At 36.2% G+C, this 22,345-nt stretch overlaps 1 protein-coding gene across 2 annotated transcripts in view; it reads left to right on the top strand.

The window, feature by feature from the left end:
• LOC117316345 overlaps nt 1–22,345 on the top strand; it is a 57,737-nt gene that overhangs the window by 17,575 nt on the left and 17,817 nt on the right. Inside the window, exons 9-17 of one of the 2 annotated variants that reach the window (XM_033870896.1) lie at nt 38–148; nt 441–611; nt 2,048–2,287; nt 2,583–2,849; nt 4,117–4,227; nt 13,346–13,738; nt 15,234–15,485; nt 15,900–16,004; nt 16,234–16,379. In XM_033870896.1, coding sequence (XP_033726787.1) covers nt 38–148; nt 441–611; nt 2,048–2,287; nt 2,583–2,849; nt 4,117–4,227; nt 13,346–13,738; nt 15,234–15,485; nt 15,900–16,004; nt 16,234–16,259 — 1,676 coding nt within the window. In that variant the 3' untranslated portion in view covers nt 16,260–16,379. Of the gene's footprint in view, nt 1–37; nt 149–440; nt 612–2,047; nt 2,288–2,582; nt 2,850–4,116; nt 4,228–13,345; nt 13,739–15,233; nt 15,486–15,899; nt 16,005–16,233; nt 16,409–16,842; nt 17,068–17,615; nt 17,880–18,078; nt 18,190–20,704; nt 21,080–21,420; nt 21,691–22,345 lie in introns of those variants that run through there. The other variant, XM_033870889.1, reaches the window with a different exon arrangement.

The raw sequence follows: 22,345 nt of genomic DNA, 5'->3' as shown, positions 1-22,345 counted from the left end.
GCATTTCATCAATATTTATGTATACTTTCCAATCCAGTTGATCTAAATCCAAAGTATGAAAACTGTGACGAGCTGTTTGGAGCTGGCGTGAAAGATAATGACTATTACAATCTTGTAACACTTGGCAGAACGTACTGCAACTTCAAAGGTACTTCAAACCCTCTGGTATTACTTTATACTGGCATGAAACGTTCATTGTGTGTCAACCTTTGTTAGTTTCGTCGTTATGAAACCTCAAATATATATTATGAACGGATATTGCTACAATTTTTTATGTATTATTGTTTTATTATTGCTGCATTCGATAATCGTTCGTGTTATGCATCGACTCATTTTTATATACGATATATTTTCAGATCTTGTAAAACATTATACTCGTGAAAAATAAATGATATTCAAGAAATCACTAAATGTCGCTTACAACATCCGTTATATTTCAGATGGAACAATCTGCCCTCAAGGGTGGATCGGCTTTGGCGGTGACTGTTACTTGTTCCAAAAGGGAAATTTAACGTTTTTAAATGCAGTGAAACATTGCCAGCAGCTGAATGCAACTGTGGCCTCTCTCCTGACTTCTGATCAGAATGCCTTTGCTGCCTCAACAATAAGCGGTAAATAAGTAAATGTTGAAACAGATTCTACCTCAACAATAAGTGTTTAATTAGTAAATAGACACACAGAATACCTCTACCTCAACAGTAAGTGTTAAATTAGTAAATGTAGACAAATATTACCTCTACCTCAACAATAAGTGTTAAATTAGTGAATGTAGTCACATAATACCTCTACCTCAGCAATAAGTGTTAAATAAGTGAATGTAAACACATATTTCGTCTACCTGCACAATAAGCAGTAAATAAGTAAATGCGGACACGGATTACATCTTCAAAACTAATAGCTAAATCGGAGCGAAGAGCAACTTAACGCAGCATATTATTTCTAACCTGGTAATTTTAGCTTATGATATATCCCACTTGTTTCGATTTTGAGGAATGTGTCTACATCGTTGCGGAAGCAGAAAAAACAAGCATTCTTCGGATTTAAAAACACATGCAGGATACATAATTTAGATAGCAACCGCTATTGCACGGATAATTGGTGATACAGTTCGTCTAGTGATGACGTAGACATACTCTTCCAATCAATAAAGCCACAAAGCATCGTGTACCTAAAGGCGACTTTGATAAATGTAGATTATTTTGTCGGTATAGTTTTGGTACCTGTGATAGAAGAGAAAGAAAATCTAAGCGCCATTTCATTAAAAATAAGTATCGTGATCTCATATCAAAGAATTTAAGAACAAATTATGTTTTTCTCCCTTTGGGCAGGACAAAGAAAAGATGATAATAGTGATGAAAGAAATATAAATGTCTTAGGGGGATGAAACCGTGACCTCACCTTTTTCATTATTAGAGGGAATAGTTCGTTCGGCTTCTCGAAAAGACATTGTGTTTCAATATTCTTCTTTTTCTTAATTGTTTCTTCTATAAAAAGTCACTTCAATGTTTTGAAAGGCTTCACAGTCCAACTTCCGTTCCTTTCATTTTTGGTAATTACAGTCATCCTTGGTGCAGCTGTAATAAAATGAAAATTAACTGAGTGCTTGAAATAACATGATTTCCCTGAATTTTCACATATTTTGAATTAAGTTGTTGGACATCAAATCTAAATTTGTTTGGAAAGATTACTGTAACGAGAAATTAATATAGATATTAATGTTTATATTTAAGAACTGAACCAATTTGCATCTGTCATAGCTTACATCGAAGTAGATTTGCTCAGGGTTGAAATAAATCCAATTTATATATTTATCTGAAGCGTTCGCCTCTAAGTATCACTTAAACATTTCATGTTACTTATGCATGGTTGGTTCTGACGGATACTTTATCTACTTCACAATGAATTTATTGTACAAGATATAAGCTATGTCGGACAACTGACTGGAAAGGAAAATGAAAACCGATTCGTATGACAATTGAATATAATGTTTCACATACGTTTCATATAGCTTCATTTAATCTTTATTATTTATTCTGATTTGCTAAAGGTTTTCTGGAATTCCGGGGATCAACTTCGCTTACAAAAAAATGGTTCATCGGACTAATTGATCCGAAGTCGGTAACCGCCTACTCCTGGACTGATGGGAATCTGTTAACGAACCAGCAGTTTGCTGAAACGGAACCTCAGGGCGGGGATTTAAACTGCGTGGTGTTATTTGAAGATGATGGCAAATGGTACAGCCACTCATGCGACACGGCAACAAATTTTATTTGCAAATCTTCTGGAGGTATAGTTTTATGTTGTTTTACAGTATTTTTCGCAAACATTATGGTAAATCATAGTGATGATTATTATCAAAACTGGTTATTGCTTTTACTTTATTGATATTCTTTTCAGAGAAAACCGGTGGTTTCTTTTTTCTTAAGGTAGGACAGGGCGTATGTATGTTTTCATTTCCAACATCTGGATTGCTACCTTTTGCAGAAATTATGCCTAATGTTGGATATAGATTTGCAACTACATAAACTAATTTCGTAAAGGGTGTTACATATTGTGCTAAATAAACGTTATATTTAACACAGATAACATGTCGTGTGTATACGAGGAAAGCGGTCCTAACAACATTGTGTGGAACTCGACGTCTGAGGACATGACACTTACCATGTGTATACAGGCTTGCCTTGCTCGTGGCTCATCTTTCTCTCTTTCAAGAAATGAAACCTGCTATTGTGTTGATTCTATTTCCAACATCTCTCTGCCGTCATTCTCCCACTGTGGCGTCGGATGTCCCGGTAATCCTATGCAGATGTGTGGTGGTCAGACAGCAGGATACTTCACGGCAGTAAATTGTAAGTTATAATTATTTAAGCGTTCCTTTACAAAAGTACGTAAACCAAAGACGTTTTCACTTTCCCGATTTCATGAATTATTATCGAAATAGCAAATCAAGTCATATTTCACAAGCCTTTAAAACACTTGGTGTAACGTAACAGATTTAACATGATCAGTGGTTGATTTTCCATTAGGTCTTAATGTTGACATATTATTTCTTAAGTTATTTATAAATTTTGACAAAGCATGCGAAATATTATTGGATTACAATTGGCTCATACAAATTGCACATGTCGTTATTATCAGGAGTGATCTTTTACAGATTGATTTGTGTGACTTATAATTGCTCATTCCTGCCTCTTACCGCAAAGTAACTCTATTGAACTGTCAGCATCTACAGCAAATTATTAATGATTTTGAAAACTACATTATTTTCCTATAGAATGACCCTTAATCTATTTTCCAATAACTACATACAATTACTTTAAACTATCATATCTACGGAATTGCATTTCAACTACCTGGGGTCAAATTGAAGTCACTGCTTCTATACATCGATTGTTGTAGTCATTGCTCAACATACTACATTAATCATTAATACACTTACAGCCATCATGTCTTGTACGAGTTCATGTTTCATCCACTTGGTGTCAAAATTGAGGACACTTTGACTTCTATAAATTGATTTCTGGTATCCTCGCTCTGTTACTTCAAAACTCTTACAACTATTATATCTTGTTATGTTAATAAGTGGTGTTTTCCTGGACGACATTGTGATTAGATAATTCTTGCCATCTTTTTATGCGTATTGGGCAATGTTGAATTGCGAGAGGATTCGTATCACTTGAGATGCCTTGTGTAATTTAAAATTTTGTAACTGATTATAGCTAAAGGGGACAGAGTGCTGTCATATTTTCATGGTATATTTAAACATGCAACTGCCTTCTTTCTTTTGACGTCAAAAATACACATAATCCAGTGACGTCAGACGTGTTTTAGCTCTATAACATAACACACACTGTTCTCAAGTTAATCCATATATTTTGATTTACTATACACAGTCCCCATGGAAGCTTTTATTGACCAACTCTTTTCTCTTAGACATTACCACGCCGCCTACTCAGCAAGTCATTAGCGGCGTTACAAAACGGCGATGTCATTTTGACGTTACGGCTTGTTCACATAATTTTCATGTCAATTAAAACACTTCTTGCAAGCAAGATTATAGTATTTGTGAGATATTGAAGTAGAAGAAGTCTTGAGCACTTATTTGTATTGTTGTAGCACTGACAGCAAAACGAGCTACGACATGCGAGGACCTACAATCACAGGGCTTGACTGGGGATAGGTATAAATTGGACGGTTCAGACAACTACACCGTTTGTCAGGATACAGGTATGAGATAGTTTAAATAACACTTTTACACATTTTTCTTCAGACCATCCATAACAAAATTTTCTATCTCGATTTTGTTTTTGTTTTTAATTTAAACTCTTCCTTTTTGATTTTGGTCTTATTTATTAATTGATACTTTTGTACGACAGAAGTGTTTTCATCCACAACTTATCTGAATATAATGATTAACCAAGTGGTTATAATTAATTACACAATGATGTACATGCATGCATCAATAAAACTAAGGAAAATGTGGTCTAAAGAAAAAAATAAACGAAAAGCTTTATCATCACAAGTTTCTGTGATTATGGTATAACATTTCAAAACAGCCTAACTATATACGTTTGATGAATAATGGAGTTAAATATATAACATATTTATACCAATATTTGTTAATTCTTTGGAATAAATTATATTTAGTATCTTCCCCAATGCTTTTTGTTCCTATCGAAGAAAAAAACTGTACATACTGTACTTGCAAATAATATGAAATATATGTCTATAATATTCATAACGATATAGTCATTTTTGGAGATATCGTATCATAAAGGTTAACGGGTAGCAATATTTGGGGAAATCTTAATTGAACAATCAAAGGGGAGTAATTTGTTAAATTGATATGGATATTAAAATACTCAATTAAAACATGTGTATGAATTAAATGAGAAAAAAAGTCAAATCATTGATAGGCCAAGAAATGAAATAAAATGTTTATGTTATCATCAGTTTCATTCCTGCATGGGGAGTAAAATATTTTGTAAAGACAAGACGTTACATTACAAAAATACAATAAATACAAATTAAAAACAAAAACAACATTATAAACAAAAACAAAACAAAAAGGAAAAAAGAGGATGAGAAAAAGGAGAACAATTAAATAATAGTAATAACTACACAAGCACATAACATCTCTTACACATACAGGTACAGGTACTATTCACACCATAAGTCAATTGGCATATTATTTTTAAACACATACTCAACTGCTATTGTATACTAAATTGCTGTATCAAATATTTTTTTTCTTTGAATTTCATTTTGCAAACCAATGGTCAATTATAATGTGGTATATTTCATTATACTGTATGGATACCTAAAGGTTGGTACACATGAACTTAATTTGTTAATCAAAATCCAATAAGATATACATGAAGTATCTAAATCTCAACAACCTGAGAACTACAACAGCAATGAGTAAAAACAAACTAGTTTTCGAACATCACTTTCCAATCCCTCCATATTTGATCCAATTGTTCAATACAAGCACTTTTGATTGACAATTCTTTCTCAATATCATATTTGGAACTCAAAAACTCATTCAAACTATTTAGATGTAGTCGTTGTTTTTTTCCTAGACGTAGAATATATATAAAAATTCACATACATAATTAGAAAATTTAAGGGCAATGAAAAAGGATTTGTGTCAGAATAAATATTCGTGTATATGTAAATATAGCTATAGTAAATGGTGGTGTGCTACCTTAAATAAGTGTAGGCGCAGTTGCCGCCCTTGGCAGTTTCGTTTTGGTAAACGCAAGAGGAGTTCCGAGAGGATTTGAGCTTGGGATGATGAAGTGAAGGCGCGGAAGTGACCGTTCAGTACACCCAAAGAAAGATCCCAAACAAATATACATCAAAAGACGAATATATGGTCTGGGACTCGTTGCCAAGTTCTGTGTGTTCACCGCGTTTTTTGACAACTGGGGGCTCGTCCGGTATCTCAGTTTTCAGTAGATATTTCGGCCACTTAATCTATCTATTTTGAACTATTCAAAGGGTAACTTGTTGGACTGTGGAATTGATGTTGGGTGTTGTATGCCTATGCATTAGAAAATGTATTAAGATATAACTGTATAGGTATATACGGTCGGTGGATCATGTCAGCTGTCTACCGGAAGTGAACATGAACCCTCAGTATTAGCTGTAGGCTAGTGGATAGCATTATAGAACCATCAGAGTGTCAAAATAGGTCGGATTGTATAATATTTTTATGCTATTATTTTAAGGGTCGGAATAGGTTGAGCATATTATTATCAATTGTTATTTTGCACTAGAGAGTAGGTTGGTTGCTATAGCTATCATACTGAATCGGGTACAAACACATGTTTCTAGAAATACTGTGGATTTATTGTTATTTCTGCGCAGATGAGAATAGGTCGGGTAATATACACAGGTATTTTTAGACAGATTGTTTGTTATTCTAATTTGAGATTAGAAATAAGAAAAATCTGATAGACAAGTATTGTTCGGGTACATAGAGTGTATACTAGGGTGTTACAGATGCTGAATGTATAAGAGTTACTTTTAGCTTTTCACCATTAGGTTAAGTTACATCAGTACCAGTGTTCTGTTTGCATATTGATATTTGTAGAATATTATGTAAATAGACTCGTGCACAACATTGGTTGTTTTCACTAGATTTAAAAAGTCTAGAATTTTTTGGAATAAGATCATTCTGAGTAGAATCCTCGTAACCCTAGTTACTTGTGGTTTTTATTGTCCATACTTATAAGTGTATATAAGCGACTGGAGATATACCATGGAGTACGAAAAATGGTTAGAACTTGGGGAGAGACTGGGTTTTAAAGAAACTGAATTACAACAGTTTGCCAGAGCCAAGGAACAGGAGTACTTGGACAGAGAGGAGATACGTAAGCGTGACCTCGAGGAGGCTGAGAAAAGCAGACAGTTTGAGTTGGAAAAGTTGAGAATGCAGACTGACATTGAAATGGCTAGACTAAAGATGGAACAAGAGAGAAGTGAGATGTCAAGGTCAAACTCTGAAGAGGCTAGGTCAAGGTCACTACGACCCAAACTACCTAAGTTTGATGAACAAAATTATGATATGGATGCATTTTTAGAAAGATTTGAGAAGTTTGCCATAGCACAGAAGTGGAATACAGATAACTGGGCTGTGAGTCTCAGTCCACTGCTCACTGGTAAAGGACTACAGGTCTATTCAAGCATGCCATCGACACAGATTGATGATTATGATGAGTTGAAGAAGGCACTACTCAGAAGATATGAGCTAACCGAGGGAGAGTAAGCCAGAGAAGGGTGAAACCGCCTTCCAGTTTGTGGCGAGGTCAACTCGATATTTGATGAGATGGGTTCAGATGTCAGAGATTGAACATTCATTTGAGGGATTAACAGACCTTCTTATCAGGGAGCAATTTATCCAGACTTGTTCACCAGAGCTGTCTCTTTTCCTCAAAGAGAGGGCGCCAAAGGACGTTAAGGAATTAACACGGCTTGCTGAACAATACATGGAGGCTCATGGAGGAAGTATCTCTAAACCTAACAAAGTCGTCGGTTATAACTCCAGTAAGGCTAATCATTCACCTCGTCATAACCCCCATCAAAACCCAAAGGTTAGTGACAAGACAACAGATCATAAAAGTCAAAGGACGCGTCGCTGTTTTATTTGTGGAGGTGAGGGTCACATCGCTCGAGATCATGCAGAAGGAGGCAAGATTGGGTCAAGGCCATACAAGGGTAGTCAGAGTAAAGACACCAACAAGGCGGCACTTTGCAAGTCTACAGGGAAGAAAAAGGAAGTAACAGAGGATTGTATTAGGGATGAGATAAGCAGTAAGAAGGAATCAAGAATAGCGATAATGGGACGTATTAGACTGGAAGACAGTGGAATGTCTGTTCAGCTTGGATACGTGGGGGATCACCCAGTGCAGGTTCTGAGGGACACAGGATGTAGCAACGCTGCTGTTGGGGAAGCTTTAGTAAATCCTTACCAGATCACTGACAAGGAACTCCCATGTATACTGATTGATGGAACAGAGCGAATGTTCAGAATGGCAAAGATTGATGTTGATACCCCTTTCTATGTAGGGAAGATAGAGGCAATGTGCATGAAGGATCCAATATATGATTTGGTGATCGGTAATATCGACACGGCTAAGTTAACGGCTGATGTTGATCGGAGGCCGCTTTCAGAAGAAAATAAGTCAGCTGCAGTGATGACTAGAACTGAAGCGAAGAGGGAGAAACAACCTATAAAGCCATTGAATGTCCAAGCGAAGGAGGTGGAATTTGTTGGACTGGATGGACTACAGAAAGCCCAACAGGAAGACAACTCACTTAACAGGTGGCGTGAGATTGCAAAAACTAAGGGAGGTAACCAAGGTGATAAGTACCGAATGGAGATAAAGAACAATATCTTGTACCGTATCTACAGACAGAAGAGAGGGAAGTTGGATGAGGACGTACGACAGATCGCTGTCCCAGAGACATATAGGGAGAAAGTGATGTCACTTGCACATGAATCAATTGTTGGAGGGCAGTTAGGAATGCAGAAAACTATCGACAGGATTTCGACAAGTTTCTACTGGCCTGGAATGACAAGTGATGTGACACGCTACTGTAGGTCTTGTGATATATGCCAAAGAACCACACCAAAGGGCAGGGTAACAAAGGTGCCTTTGGGAGAGATGCCGTTGATTGAGGAGCCTTTCAAGAAGGAAGCAGTAGACTTGATTGGTCCAATATACCCCTCGTCGGGAAGTAAGAATCGTTTCATACTGACAGTTGTGGATTACGCGACAAGGTACCCTGAGGCCATAGCATTACCCAAGATTCAGACAGAGAGAATAGCGGAAGCACTTATGGAATTATTTTGTAGAGTTGGTTTCCCGAAGGAAATACTAAGTGACAGAGGGACACAGTTCACCTCAGGACTCATGGAGGAGGTGTGCAGACTGGTCTCGGTCAAACAACTGTTCACAACACCATACAACCCAAAGTGTAATAGCTGGTGTGAGAGGATGAATGGGGTTCTGAAGAGCATGTTAAAGAAGATGTGCCAAGAACGACCACAAGATTGGGACCGATATATTCCCGCTGTATTATTCGCATACAGGGAAGTCCCACAAGCAAGTACTGGGTTCTCGCCATTTGAACTACTGTACGGGAGGACAGTTCGCGGGCCCATGCAAGCATTAAAGGAAATATGGACTGATGAAGCAGATGAGAAATCTGAGACGAGGAATACATACCAGTATGTTCTCAACTTAAGAGATAGGTTAGAAAAAACCTGTAAGATAGCCAGAGAAAGTCTACTCAAGTCACAAGGAACTTACAAACACCACTATGATAAAAGAACAAAGAACCGTCAGTTCGAGGTCGGACAAAAGGTGCTTGTGTTGTTACCAACAGACAATAACAAACTTTTGTTGCAGTGGAAAGGACCATTTGATGAAGTCGAGGTCGTAAACCGCATGGATTACAAAGTTGATGTTGGAGGAAAAATAAAAATGTATCATGTGAATCTACTGAAGTTATACGTTGAGCGAGAAGACGGCAAAACAAAATGTAAAGCAACATGTCCAGTAGAGTCAGTAAAAGAGACAGTAGCTGGCATCGCAGTTATCGAGGCTGAAAATGAGGACGACTGTGGAGCTGTGGACGATGAAAACCTGCTAGAGTTAGGTAACCTCTCTGGAAAGGAGACATTCAAGGATGTTCAAATCAGTGATGAATTGTCAGAAGATCAAGAGTCAGAGGTTAAAGCGCTTCTAGAAGAATTTCAGGATATTTTCACGGATATCCCCGGAACGACACGTCTACAGACACACCGGATTGAGACAACCAGTAATGATCCTATCAGAGTTAAACCGTACCCAATACCGTATGCCAAAAGAAAAGAAGTGCAGGAGGAAGTTAAGAAAATGGTGGACATGGGAATAGTAGAACCCTCCAAGTCTGCATATAATGCTCCGATTGTCATGGTGAAGAAAAAGGACCAAATCAACAGGGTGTGTATTGACTTTCGCAAGCTTAACGCAGTGACTCATTTTGATCCTGTGCCAATGGGAGACATCGAGGATATTATGACAAAGCTCCACGAGGATAAATATTTCTCAAAGTTGGACCTTAGCAAAGGCTACTGGCAAATACCTGTGGAAGAAAGGTTGTTACCAGTTTCGGAAGCTTCCATTTGGTCTAGTTAACTCAGGAGCCACATTCAACAGAATGATGAGGAAAATGCTGGATGGTAGTAGGAATACGGACCATTATGTCGATGATATTCTTAATCATAACAAGACATGGGAGGAACATGTTCAAGATCTTAGAGAGCTATTTTCGAGAATTAGAGATGCAAACCTAACGGTAAGGCTATCAAAGTGTATGATAGGCTACAGGACACTAGGATTTGTAGGCCATACTGTGGGCGAAGGTACAATTACCATGGAGAAAGATAAGCTGGAGAAGATTCGAGATGCACCACAACCGAAGACGAAAAGACAGGTCAGAGCATTCCTTGGACTAGCGGGGTACTACCGGAAATTCGTTCCAAACTTTGCGGATATCGCAAAACCACTCTCGGACCTCACCAAGAAAGGAAGACCAAATCAGGTGGATTGGGGACCAGGAGAGGACAACGCATTCAGATGTCTAAAGAACCTCTTGATCACAGCCCTGTTCTACGGCTGCCTGACCTTTCAAAAATGTTTATTGTAGTCTGATGCCTCAGATACTGGTTTAGGTTGTGTTTTACTACAAGAACATGCTGACGGTATATTTCCAGTCGCCTATGCAAGTGAAAAGCTACTAGACAGAGAAAAGAATTATTCCGTTATCGAAAGAGAATGTTTAGCTATTATCTTTGCTGTAAAGAAATTCCAAATGTACTTATATGGGCGAGAGTTTGTACTCTACACAGATCATAGGCCATTGGTGTACATCCAAAAGAGCAAGATTGAGAGCAGTAGGATAATGCGATGGGCATTGTTTTTGCAGAATTACAAATTCCGCATCAAAATGATTAAGGGATCAGAAAATGTAGCTGCAGATTATCTAAGTAGGCAGTATTAGATCGGTTGACCTGTTTTTCTACAACACATAATTGTAATGATTAATGGATATATTACATATGTTGCAGGATTTATATTTGAATTTATTCTTGATGTTGTGAAAATTCCTATGTTAAGTATTTTCAGAAATAGGGGGTTGTCAGAATAAATATTCGTGTATATGTAAATATAGCTATAGTAAATGGTGGTGTGCTACCTTAAATAAGTGTAGGCGCATTTGCCGCCTTTGGCAGTTTCGTTTTGGTAAACGCAAGAGGAGTTCCGAGAGGATTTGAGCTTAGGATGATGAAGTGAAGGCGCGGAAAGTGACTGGAAGATGGAAGGATGTGTGCTCGATCTTGGAAGGAAAAGATGGACAATAGTATGATGATGAGCCACTGTAAATTGTCGGGTAAGCATGTCTTCCCGAAGTGATACACACGTGTGTGCAGGGTTTCGTGTACAGTTTCGCTGCAGCGGGGAAAATAAGGTCATCGCCCCGGGCGGTGTATTTCAGTAAAGACTGTTTGCGTTATTGTTTATGGACACCCCTGTATTGTGTTATGCCTTTGACTTATATAATTATTTAAATGTACGCCAACGCTTCTGTTATCATTTCGCAGTCCAACTATTAAAAATACCGTTCAGTATACCCAAAGAAAGATCCCAAACAAATATACATCAAAAGGCGAATATATGGTCTGGGACTCGTTGCCAAGTTCCGTGTGTTCACCGCGTTTTTTTTTTTTTTTTGACAATTTGAAAAGGGAAGAAACAAAACTTAACAAGCAATGTTAATTCGTCCCTTCTGTAGTAAACAACGTACATTTGTTCATAATTTACATTTTATAAAAAAAATCATTTTTTTTGCTACTCTTACTTTGTAATATCTTGTTGTTTTGATTTTTGAATCGAACATTTCATGAGCAGAAATAAATATCAAGGTTCCTGATGTCAATGGTCGATGCTATCTATCAACTAGTAAACATTTTGGTATTACATTTTAAAGAAAATTTGGTTAGAGTAAAATAAGATGTGAATTGCTAAAACGGTAGATGTTCTCGACTTATACGTGTTTATTTAAGCATGGAACTGCTTTCATGTTGAATTTGCCTTTGTCCAGTTGGCATTCATCAGCCCATAACTTCCAAATGAAAGCAGTTCAATGCTTATATTTACATTTGACAACGATATCCAGGAATTTTGCTTCTAAGATGAATGAACAAATTATTATCGTCAAAGATAGACAGCCTTTTCAACAGCAATCTCTCGTTATCTCCGACGTTACAATTATGACGTCACTTTAATAATGACGTCATAATAAAGATTTGGGAGTTATGGACTCGTAACCTTTAGGTTAGCTTGATAAAGTTATATAGAGGGGCTGCAGTATAAATGTAAATATTTTCTTTCCTTGATTTTTCTATCGTATATATTTTCTTTATGAAAATGAGGTCGGTATTTTGTTTAATATTTCGAAATCATTGCTCCAAAAATTTCATGTTTCTAAGATCATAAACGAAATGTTGTCCTAATCAGCAAAGCAAGTGATTTTCTGTCTGGAGTGTCGATATAGATGCTGAAAAAATATAGATAACCAAGGACACAAAAGAGTTTTATGGCAACGATAAAAACGTTGAAATTACTGACATTGAATACCAAATCACGATGTCAATGACGCTGCCACGAAGCACAATAATTACTAAACGCTATATTCAATGCCTAACTTTAACTTTTAAGGTAAAAATATCGATCAGAAGGTTTTTATTAAGGCACGATTCCAAGATTTTGGAATTAGTTTCAGATCTATTTAACAGCTCACCCTGGTTAATCTTGATTGGTTATTCCTTAAATGAGAATTCAACTGACCAATGTTCAATATTTATCAATAACACACTAGGTCATTGTCAGGGACCATATATTGATTCTCAAATTTCTATATAATCGAAACTCACTGTTGAAAGAAAATTCACTGTTTTATTATTTTCTGAGAACAAACGGTTTTCTCATGGCTTGATGGTAAAGGAATCCTGTCAAAGGTCTTAAAGTATTGGTGATTTAGTTGTTTATACGCAATTTGTGTTGTATTACATATTTCTCTTATATGATATGTGTCATTGAAAAACTAATTTGAATAAGGTAATAAGCTTTTATCCTCTGAAATCGTTAATTTAATCAACCATTGTCACCAAATGAAAAAATTATTGTATATCGTGAAATGTATTTCAATGACGATACGATTACATATGTATGCATACTAATTGGATATGTCGCATCATATCGCACTACATATCATGTCTTGTTTCGTATAGGTTGTTCATACGCATGGATCAAGGGCGATAGTAGCTGTTATAAGCTAATGTTGGGCAGGAAGACGTCCAGAGATGCGATGTCATACTGTGCAAACTACAGTTCTCACCTGCTAGTCCTCAACACTGCAGAGGACGATGAATTTATAAGCGGAGTCATAGGAAACCTCACCTTCTTCAGCTCGTCCCCGGAATGGGTATTTGGACTTCAAATGACTGGTTTTTATACCAATCAGTTCTTATGGGCAAATGGTCAACAATATAGCCCAACCATAAAAAATGTAACGTTATCAGGGACCGGAAGGCTGAAACGGGGCTACTTTACTGCACCGTCTATGGAATGGAAGATGGGTGGCAGCACTTCAGAACGGAGCTTTATTTGTGAACGGAGTGAGGGTATGCATTGTAAATAGATATAGATGGTAACTTTTGATAACTCCACTTAGTTAAGCGGTATAAAGTAATCACTTTGTGCGTCTATGTATTCGTTCGTTCGTGATAACCTTGTATACAAGATATTTCTTGAACTTATGGACATATGTATTTCATATTCACATCAAGATCTGTATCTGACAAAATTTTAACTGTTATAAGTCAAGGTTTAAGGTCAGATGTCACACTTGTCTACTTGATGAAAAAGGCTTTGTTATAAGATGGTACAAAATTACAATAAGAAAATATACATGTAGTTTCCGGGAATAAAAAATATGAATTGTATTAGACCGCCTAAACAACAAAACAAACTTTCACGATGTGACATACGATGATATATGAATAAGAAAGCATTTAAAAGCACTTAAAAACTGAGCGCACATGCATGATGGGTAGTATTGGCAGCTAAATGTAAAGGACAGGGAGAAAAGGAGAAGAAGACTTAAATCACAGACGACGAATATGCAAACAGGAATCAGTTTGAGGACAAAAGTTATTATGTTATTGATGATATCTTTGTTTGGTTTGGTGACCAAATATTCTAAAAGTCTATTGGATACCCATGTGAACAATACGTGTCATTCTCTTAGCTTTTTTATTTTCATTCGATACTGCTTATCTGGACACGTCAAAGAGACTTTACAATAATAAATGAAATATTTTACAATATCGCTCAACAAATAGATTCTTCTCACGGGTAGCTTTACCATGTTTTTGTTTTGATTTTTGTCGACCTATATATATATTCATATGTGGTAATATCATTAACGTGAGGATCGGATATACTCTGTATAAATTGACATCAAGGACGCTACATCAACACCAGCCGCTATACTTGGTTTACTTACAAGGTAACCAGCAGGGACAGCTTACAACTAAGCTGTATGATAAGTGTGGAAAGCAAAAATTATGTATTCTTCTTTTTATACGGTAGCACACTAGTTACCTCGCCATCGATATTACCCTGTCCCAGTTGATTCGATACGTTGTTCCTGTTATCACGATTTCTGTGATATTAGTCGACACTGACAGAAAAGAAAACAAAGTAAAGTGTAAGGTTGACATCATAACCCAATTCGGTAATGATTGATTTCCATAGTGATATGAAGTCACACTAGTTTGATACTTGCTAATCTACATGTACTTTTTATGTCTCTGTTAAGATCTGTTCACATATTCTATCACGTTCTCAAAAGTATTTTTATTGATTCGGAATAATCGTGGCAACATTTTGACAGCAAAACTATGTACGTAGCGATTCCTACGATTCCACGACCATCTCTTCACAATTCCTTCAAGTTGTAGATATGGTAGATAGCATATGTAAAAAAAAGCATCAGGCAGTGGGTAGCCGGTGTTAGGACTGAATTTTATTTATTAGACAAACCGGTGATGAATTAAACCTGCGAAATAAATAGTCTTGATATATATTGATATATTTTTACATTTTTCATTGAAGTATATTTGGGGTGTTACCTAAGGCCCAACACCTCGGTGACGGTGATCGAGAATGAATTCTACATGTCCGTGCAGCAGTGTGTGGAAAGTTGTCGCGCCATTGGTCATATGTTCGCAATGCTTCAGGAAACTCAATGTCTCTGTGAAACTATTGCTCCTACGAACAAGTACGACGCTGGTTGTTCGGAAATTTGCGTGAACATTCAGCCTTGTGGATCAACATCCAATAATGCGGTGTCTGTATATATCATATGTAAGACATTCTTTTAGCATTTGCTGTTTGGTTGATTCTCCGGATATTCAACGGTGCCAGAGCAAAAAAAAATGTTTTTGTTTTTGTTTTGTTTTTTCCAAATAGACACGACTATGAAAGAAATATATGTTAATATTTATCTTATTTCAGACTTAATTTTGTCAATCTTTTACCAATGTGCTAAAAATAAAAATCTGTGCTAATTCTTAAACTTCCTTTTAAATTCTATGAAATTACGTCATATGTTTTAGATGCTATCATATTCAGACAGAATAATTCAAACTGACAAGAAGTTGTGAAGCGTTTTCTGATTCGTGTCAACTTTCAGCCGTTCTCAATAAACTGTTGGGGCTTTATTATGTTGTGTAACTTACAGCAATTTTAATACAGATAACTGCTGTTTATTCTGTTCAGGGCTGTTTCCAATTTCCAAGACGTGTGAAGATATATACGACCGTGGCATAATTCGATCAGGCAGCTACATTGTAGATGGCGTCAATACAACGTGTAACTTCTACGGTATGGATAAACAAAATAAGTGTATAATGTATATTCAGCAGGCATTCACTTGTATTTTGATGTGCTTTCTCCCATTTAGGCGTTTTGATTAAACATTTGATATTTTCTTGGAACATAATGTGAACACACCTCTTCCCACCCATTAATCAAACACGCATATATAATCTCGAATTGAATATACAACACCTACTTGGCAACTAAATATCTGCCTGCTGTTTTTAATCAACAGACAACACGACCTGTCCCCTCAAATGACTGGATTGGCTACAGAAACAAGTGTTACCTGTTTATCGACCAGAACATGAACCAAGACGAATTGTACTCACACTGCGCCTCTCTAGGAGGACATTTACTGACAATCAATGATGAGTCGGAACACAATTTCTTTCGTATGGTTCTCAAAGGTAAAATGACTATTACTAACTATGTAGCTACATTCCCATACTATAGTCAAATTCATTCAAATTGTTGGATGTGGATCTGGAAAAATACGGTAATATAGTTTGTCAGTTTGAATCCAGAAGATTTTGAATTTGAAATTGGCTATTTCCTCATTTGGGGAGATTCAAAGATTAATCCGTGTTAGCAGTTTGGCAGGGAATTTCTGAAGATGTAGCAGTTATCACGATTTGATGTGCTTAATCTTTCGCTACTACGAATTATTTCCCCTTTACCAGAGGCAGAAGACAACTAATGAACAATATGTTTCGTTCGTGTTGGCACACCAATCTACAAAAAATTCTTGCAACAATATAAAGAAAACCTATTCAGTAGAAGTTTTTAAGTAAATTTCAAAAGTTTTTATGTTAACAAGATGTTATTACTTTGTTGTTTCAAGGTCATCCAAAGTACGCTCACACTCAAATCCGACTTGGTTTGGTGGACGAGTTTGGTTTAGGTATCCTTACGTGGACTACTGGGGCAATTCCAAGTTATTTTCCACGCCCATTGCCATCTCCGCCTTATACATCAGTTGTCATGGAGATAACGTTAAGCTCTGACTACAACTACAACATGATCGACGCAGCCACAGCTACGTTTAATTTCTGCGAACTTCAAACACGTGAGAGTTATTACTTGTGTATATTGTAATAGTTGTAGTGGTATATGTAGCATTTCATTTACCCAACAACCGAAAATTTGTCTCGATTTTTCTGGATTTCGTTATCACTATACTAATGTCGACATGGTAAATTTAAAAGTCGATGACCTATATCTCTGGAACATTTTTACAGTATAGGCTCGGGTGTCGTTATACTTTTTTAAACATATATCCCCCTTTTTATGAATATGCGTTATAAGTTTTTTTTGTGTAATATCAGTACTAAAGCTATCTAAAAATATTACCACGAAACATTACAAATAGGCAACAGTTCCATGGTTGGAAATCAACCAAATGTTTTTTTCATAATGAATTAGAAACTTGTCTGGAGCTTTGATGAGTTCAGAACAATGAGCATCATTTAATGCTACTACAATGATTTATGTCAGTGTCAAGAAATTATGTGTAGAAACTGATAAGGAACATTCTGTTTTCAGTAAAAGGCTGTATATCAAATTTCTCATTAATTGCCCATGATCCACATTTTTAACACCAAACATTTCTTTCAGAATACTTGGGCTGCTTCAACGTACCGAGTAGCATTCAACCAATCATATCAGAGTACCAAAATATGGATTTAACACTGTGTAAACAAATATGTATGGGTAATGTATCCATTGATGGAGTGGCTTTGATCCAGCGAACAGCATGCTACTGTACAGAAAGTCTACCCGCAGTATCTGTGACGAATAGTTTATCTTGCAATGTCACGTGTCCTGGAAATTCTTTGCAGGTGTGTGGAGAAGATGACGTTGTCAACGCCTACACATTATGTAAGAATTTTGTATTTTTATTGTGGCGTTTTGATACTCAGTATATCGTTTGAGCAAATACTATTTGATTTCACAGCAAGCAAACTGGGTATATACTGAAATTACAAGTTACTGTTAACATTTCAGCAACCAAGTATTTTTGTAACTATTATGCTATGAAATAGCTAAAATCTTACGATAGTGATATTTATTTTTTCAGCAAATGATGATATTGCTCTGAACTGTTCTAGCCTATATAAGGCAGGCGTATGGAGGAAAGGTACTTACCGGATAGGGAATTCCACTGAGGAATGCGGCAGTAACTTGTTTGGTAAGTGTTGATGTCACCTGCTACTCAGCATGAACGTTAAAATATACGATAAATGATGTTTCATGTTTTCCAAACTTGGATTCATACTACGATATAAATAATGGCATTGCATTAAAGACAGCGTATTTATATGAAAACAACAGAGATTATCGACATGATATCTAAAACCGTATTTCAAATTCAAAAACCAATCAAACGGACGCAAAACACAGGGCATATCCACTCGACATGGTCAGTTAAGTTCTTGTTATCGTAAATATACCTGTAGCGGACACTGCATGTCTGGCTTTGCAAGGTCTCTGATAAGCTCTTTGATATAAGCAGCGTCGTGTGAAATTCAATCATGCTCACGACTTTAAATTCGCTGTATTTCTATGGTCTATATTTAACATGTTCTAGAATAGTTGACAACATGTAGCGTATCAAGTGTCCGCCCTTCTTGGTAAATAAAGCTCCATTAACAAGAGGGCAAGGACAACACAACCACTAGGCATATCAACAAGCGTCGGACATGGCGGACTTCATATCGCACAAGGAAATAGAATATTTTGTATATAAGATTGTTATCCCAACAATAAAAACGTTACCCTAGTCTTCTTCAAGTCTCGAAAGCTTGTGTTGTTCATTTATCCGTCAGCAGTCGACATTTGTTACGGATATCGTGATAACGGAAACAATTCCTTCAATAAAGAATTAGCATGGGTATCTAAGCTCAAAATGGGAAGCAGATATGTTGCTATATCAAAAAGGAAAACAAAAATTAGGATAACTTAGTTGTAAGCTGTTTCCCGTAGTCTTAAAGAAAGTATAGTGTCATTGATGTCAAATTCAGGGTATCTCAATAGACAATTATTTTTAAATCAAAAGGTAACACTATAAATATATTTATCTGAAAATGTTCCGTTCTGCTAAGGTTTTTTAGTGTTGAAAGGCACCAAACATACAGAAACCCAGAAAGAAAGTCGAACAAATCAAAATGGACCAAATTAACTGTTTAATTACAGAGTGGGAGATGTACTAGCCCTAGCATTTTGATAATTTGGTGATGTGTAGATAAAAAATCAACATACTAAGTATATGTACTTTTCGTTTCAATATATTTTATCGATAAAACAATTTGATCGAAGATCAAGTGTATGTAAATATATAAGTTATCTCTACAACATAATTCATGTATTACAAATCATATCTGGTAATAATAAGGAACGGGCAAATTCTATATACCTAGGTATATGATCAAGTTTAAGATATTTCAATATACTTGTCAAGTCAACATTGTGTTGTGTAAATTGAAAGTTATCAATAAAGATATCAGTGCTTGGTATCTATGTAGCAGAGGGGTAAGTGCCAATCAATATCAGAGTGTAAGACTTCAATATCCATTAGGTAAATACCTGGCCGTCTTCCACTCGTCTACTGGTTACACAATCACCTCCCTTCGGGATACAGACAGGTGCACGCTAAAATTTAAAGTTTAAGGATAAATAACATTATAATATAAAGAGCGTAAATTCTCTGCAGGGTAACGTAGGTCATAACAAAGGGGGCTTAACTGCCATACATGTTAGTGTGTACCTTTACACAGACATGTGCATGGACGGACCGACACACAGCACTTGGCTTCAGGTTTGACTTAGTTGTTATTAATTATTGTTAATATTTCAATATAAAGTTTATCTTTGCGAGCCTTTGTTGCACGAGTGATATATGCAAAAATATGACAGGGGCGAATTCACTCTATAACAAGTCGACTTTGTGATGAATTATGATGCGGGCATATAAAGAAAACATGACATAATTGTTAAGATATAATGTCACAGCCACTGACATGTGAATCTTCAAGAAGAGCTTTATATAAACCATAGTTTGATTGGCTTATTGTATTTTGTGATTATTTATCAGAAATGACATCATTATCAGTTGATAACTTTTCTGATTTTCTTATAGAGTGCATAAAGAACTTCAATATTTAGATAATCAAATTAACGAAACATTTAGGGAAAGTAATACAAATCTCACTGTGACAAAGAAGTGGGTTGAAAGTGTTTTGAATGGGTGGTTTTGCCAATCAATATTAATTCTTAATCTGTTAAGAAAGTCAACTAGAAGAATGGATGAATTATTATGGATAGAGTTTATTTTGTACATAAATATAAATTTCTTAATTTCAATCTATTTTCAACATTTTTAATGATTCCTTGAGACTGTATAGTTAGAAAGATAAGACCAGAAGTCCAGGGTTTTTTTTTTTTTTTTTTCTCCCTATACTTTAGGACAAAACATCTTATTTAATTGAAAGAAATGCTGAGTTTGCATTGCACGATACATTTCTCTGTATCACTTATCTGAAACTAGAGCATCAACAATCTCATTTTTTCATAACAAAGAGGGTAAAATGTGTCCTCCATCTAATTTGGTTCACAATGGTTTCTCTTATATCAATTAGCAAACAGACATATCATCACAAATTCGGATGACATTATGACTGTTTAATAAAAATGTTTTCAATCCGCAGACGATACTGATTGCCCATATGGATGGTTTGGCAGGAACGGAACTTGTTATCAATTTGCTTCATTGGCCGGAATGACGTATACGGCAGCAGAAACGAAATGTTTCAAAAATGGTGGATATCTGTTCTATCCTGGAACACAAGATACCCGCCAACTGTTTATGGAAGTAATGTCCTATATGTCCCTTAGTGTCGACGGGTTCTGGACTTCTGTAAAAGATGAACTTTTTAATTCCTACATGAGAACCGGAGACGGATTGATATTTGAAAGTAATGCTAGTGTCGATGAAAATATTTACACAGTATTCAACACAACCACTGGTCTATTTCACTCATATTCAAACGGCACATTCGGCGTTATATGTGAAAGATCACCAGGTAGGAAACTACTATAGTATATACTTGTCTAAAATAGGTACTATCACACTACTGGGACAAATAACCACTTACCATACTCCATTTCATGTTTTATTTGCTCTATATAACCAACATTTCAAAATGTCCGTATCATTATATACATATATTCTAGTTATGAAGGATACAAATCAACAATCATACCCTCTGTCAGTACCATTCTTCGGTATGTCGGTGAGTTGATGTACACCAAGTATAGATGAAAACAAATGATGTTTCAATTTCATTCTTAGGTGTGTCGGCGATTTGATGTATATCAAGTATGGATGAAAAAAATAATGTTTTAAAACTCTACTTTTAATCAGGTTATGTCGGGTGTAAATCCATTGACCCATCGTCCACCCCAATCGTAATGCCGTATCTGCGATTTGACATGACAGTAACCCAATGTGTACAGTATTGCTTGGCGCATAATACTGCTGTGTATAGTGCCATGCGAAACTCAGAGTGCAGTTGCTATGACGAAACGGTCGTGTTTGGGACGTCGGGCGACGAATGTGAAGCATGTTTAGGATACAGTGCCCAGACATGTGGATCACGACTCTTTGCGGGCAGATATTCCGTGTATAAACTCTGTAAGTACCAAAATTCAATTTCCCGTCATGCTTACCTAATTCCACAAACAGTTAACTTAAGCCAGCGTATAATCTCAGAGATAACTTTTTCCGCAGTGAAGGGAAACTTGCTTTGCCGACCATGAGTAGTCAAAAATGATCAGTGTGATAGATGATTTTCAAAACTGTTGACATTTGGGACCCATTAGTTTTTTTTTCCAAATACACTTTCATAGAGACTTTTCACGCAGTGGTTTTAATGTGCTTCAATGAGGTTTACACGATCTACCGCTAACAATTAAAATCAGAGTTGTGAAATAGCAAATTGGTATCTAAAGGAACCAGAGAAAGCCAAATTTGCATTACTCTATAACATTATTTTTTTCTTTCGTGACTTGGAGCTTCCAAATTATTTCGCGGGTACGAAATTTCGTGTTAGGCCCATGTAACAATGATATAGTAATTACAAATACAACAATGTTAGTTCCATTGCAACCACGAAGATAATGAAAGTTTATACCGAAGGAAAGTTAATACTGAAGAAAAGTTAATACTGAAGAAAAGTTAAAACTGAAAGAAAGTTCATAGTCAAGGAAAGTTTATACTCAATGAAAGTTTATACTGAAGAAAAGCCTAAACTGAAAAACAAAGTTTATAATCAATGAAAGTTTATACT

This window comes from Pecten maximus, chromosome 2 (genome assembly GCF_902652985.1).
Source record: "Pecten maximus chromosome 2, xPecMax1.1, whole genome shotgun sequence".
NCBI lineage: Eukaryota > Metazoa > Mollusca > Bivalvia > Pectinida > Pectinidae > Pecten > Pecten maximus.
Note: the sequence above shows the minus strand (reverse complement) of the source record. Positions and strands in the feature narration are given on the sequence as shown.